We start from the raw sequence: 2,500 nt of genomic DNA, 5'->3' as shown, positions 1-2,500 counted from the left end.
TAGTGGTAAAATAGGGAAATACACACTCAGAGTCACAAGGTTCAGTGTACTCCTTCATTAACAAATGAAAATTTGTGATATGTATGTGTGTGTGCGCGCGTGTGTTTTGTAGTAATGTAAACTTTTTCTTTTATCTCTACACATTTTGACGACTGATAAAATTTTAAAAAAGTAAGCTCATGCTTTCCAGATATCAGGAACAAGCTTCACTAGAGTGTTTCCCAAAACTTGGAAGAAAACCTTTAAGCCTACACATCTGAACATTTGAGGTAAACACAGGTATGATGTAACGGGAAGACTTCTTAAGCAGGTTTTCAGGAGAATTTTATTTATTAATTGAAGGTAAATATAAATACTATTAGAACAAATAAGAACAAAAATGACACTAGAAAATGTTGCAGCTGCTCTAGACAAAATGAAGTTCACCAAAAAATCACGTTTTACATTCACCAATAAATAGATGATCAATTAACAATTCATAATTAATCTTTAACTTGTAGATGATGTAAAGACAAACTTTAACTGCAGTGAACACATTTAGCCAAAAACAGATCACATGACCTTAGAGAAGACGTAAACTGTCATATAGACAAATCAATTTTTCCATTTTTGCAATATGAAATAAAGTGCATCAGTCAGTACCACAGATAAAACCCTCATTAATCCTTTAACATCAATAATCTGAGCATTAATAATAATGTTACAATGACATTAACATTTATCATCTGCATGACAAATACAGGACGTGAAGATGACAAATGTATAAGATACAAATATAAGCTCTAAGAAGTGTTATTGCTTTAATATGTGAGTTTCAATGAAAAGAGGAGTGTCTAAATATTCAAAAATGTATTTATGTTGTGTAAAATTGTGGAAACATTTACAAGTTTATGTGTAAAAAGAGTTACAGCTGTAACTTGGACTGGAGGAGCAATGTGTGTTGGAAGACTAAAACATAAGTCACACATAAGTAGTTGAACATTAAAAGTTTTAGGTTTGAGTCTTTGAATATATATGCATTGCATAGACTAACATTTAATGTGACTGCACACACACACACACACACACACACACACACACACACACATAACATTATTGTTTTTAAAAGAGGACAGCTATAAGGATACACTCACTAATGGTTGTTAAAGCTCAAAAACAGGTGCAAGTTAACCCACATTGCAAATGACTAACTAATATGAATTTGATATCTGAAGACGAAAGATGCCCCACTGGAGTAACGTTGTGGCTCTTTGGTGTCTGGTAGCTGCTGCAGTGATTCATCTCCACCAAAGGTTTGAGGAAACAGCTGGACAGCAGCATCAGTTCTCTCCAGATGTTGTTACTCCTGCAGTGGAGGATTCACATCAACATTAATGCTTCTATCAGCTCTCAGATAATCTTCACAGATATCATTCTTCACTGCATCCACTGATGACCTGAAACTCATAAATCTGATCTATGAATTCACACTTAAGTTTGATGTATCATGTGACTTTCTGACGAGTCCTGTGATGTCACATCTCAATATTCATTAAAACAAGTTTTGTTAATGAACATTTATGGTGCAAAATAGAATAAAATATTGAAGCCACAGCATCTTTATTTGAGTTCACTATTCTCCTCTAAATCTTTACTGGAAAGCTGCAAAGACAGAGTAACAAATAGAAAAGGACCTGGAATTATTAGTGGTCATATTATACAGTATTTGATTTCATATTATATGCAATATGTTTGATTTTGGTCCAGAATGTAAAACGTTCAATCAGTATCCCATTAAAACCTCAGTGTCAACTGTTTCCTGTAACTATACTGGATCACTTGACTGAGAAATTCTGCCAAATCAGACAAACAGTTTTTTAATAAAGACAGACTTTCAGTATATTTATGAGAGTATTATATCAGTATACTGTAGCTAGTTTCAGGAGGAACAACAGAGAGATTCTTCATACAGTATCTGCACAGTGTTGATGACATGATGAAATACTCACTGTGATCAGTTAAGAGCTGCATCTCTGACTGAAGATGGATCAGAGGATGACGAGTCTGAAGCTATAAAAGAAAAGCAGTTTAAATTTAAAGTGTTTAATTTAAGCTATACACTGCATTTATCTGTACATAGAGAGAGAGAGATAAACTGACATAATACTCACAGTTTGCAGGCCTGAATCCTGAAATACAGATGAGAGATTACAATACTTCAAAATGTAAAATGTCAGAATTTATGAAAGCAAACAAAGAAAACACTAATAAATGTTTTATAGAAACATTGTATTAATTTCACTGATTTCTTCTTTTATTTTGAAAGGTAAGAGAGTAACTCTTTAGTAGGAGGTCACGTTACTGAACATCAGCCAGGTTACACTGTTATTTGTAGTTAAAATGGCGTCATGATGAGTAAAAGTATGTTTGTCTCTCACCATTATCTCTTCTTCTCCAGATGAAGACTCCAGTGATGCAGACTGCCAGGAGCAGCAGCAGTCCTACAACACCTCCAATAACA

General features: G+C 33.8%; 1 protein-coding gene and 1 long non-coding RNA gene across 5 annotated transcripts in view; one reads left to right on the top strand and one right to left on the bottom strand.

Moving 5' to 3' along the window:
- Positions 1-2,500, bottom strand: part of LOC121913611 (major histocompatibility complex class I-related gene protein-like) — a 22,326-nt gene that overhangs the window by 7,270 nt on the left and 12,556 nt on the right. For 3 of the 4 annotated variants that reach the window (XM_042436333.1, XM_042436331.1, XM_042436332.1), the window contains 4 exons: positions 2,418-2,500; positions 2,151-2,168; positions 1,989-2,049; positions 1,224-1,345 (listed from right to left, as the gene is read on the bottom strand). The exon at positions 2,418-2,500 is cut by the window's right edge. In XM_042436333.1, the coding sequence (XP_042292267.1) occupies positions 1,994-2,049; positions 2,151-2,168; positions 2,418-2,500 (157 nt within the window). In that variant the 3' untranslated portion in view covers positions 1,224-1,345; positions 1,989-1,993. Of the gene's footprint in view, positions 1-1,223; positions 1,346-1,988; positions 2,050-2,150; positions 2,169-2,417 lie in introns of those variants that run through there. The other variant, XM_042436334.1, reaches the window with a different exon arrangement.
- The window catches only part of LOC121913648, a 782-nt gene continuing 618 nt past the window's right edge, over positions 2,337-2,500 (top strand). The window contains exons 1-2 of the long non-coding RNA XR_006100335.1: positions 2,337-2,355; positions 2,438-2,500. The exon at positions 2,438-2,500 is cut by the window's right edge and continues 83 nt beyond it. This is a non-coding gene — a long non-coding RNA (uncharacterized LOC121913648). The remainder of the gene's footprint in view (positions 2,356-2,437) is intronic.

This window comes from Thunnus maccoyii, chromosome 15 (genome assembly GCF_910596095.1).
Source record: "Thunnus maccoyii chromosome 15, fThuMac1.1, whole genome shotgun sequence".
Classification (NCBI taxonomy): domain Eukaryota; kingdom Metazoa; phylum Chordata; class Actinopteri; order Scombriformes; family Scombridae; genus Thunnus; species Thunnus maccoyii.
This window is presented reverse-complemented; position numbering and strand designations above follow the sequence as displayed.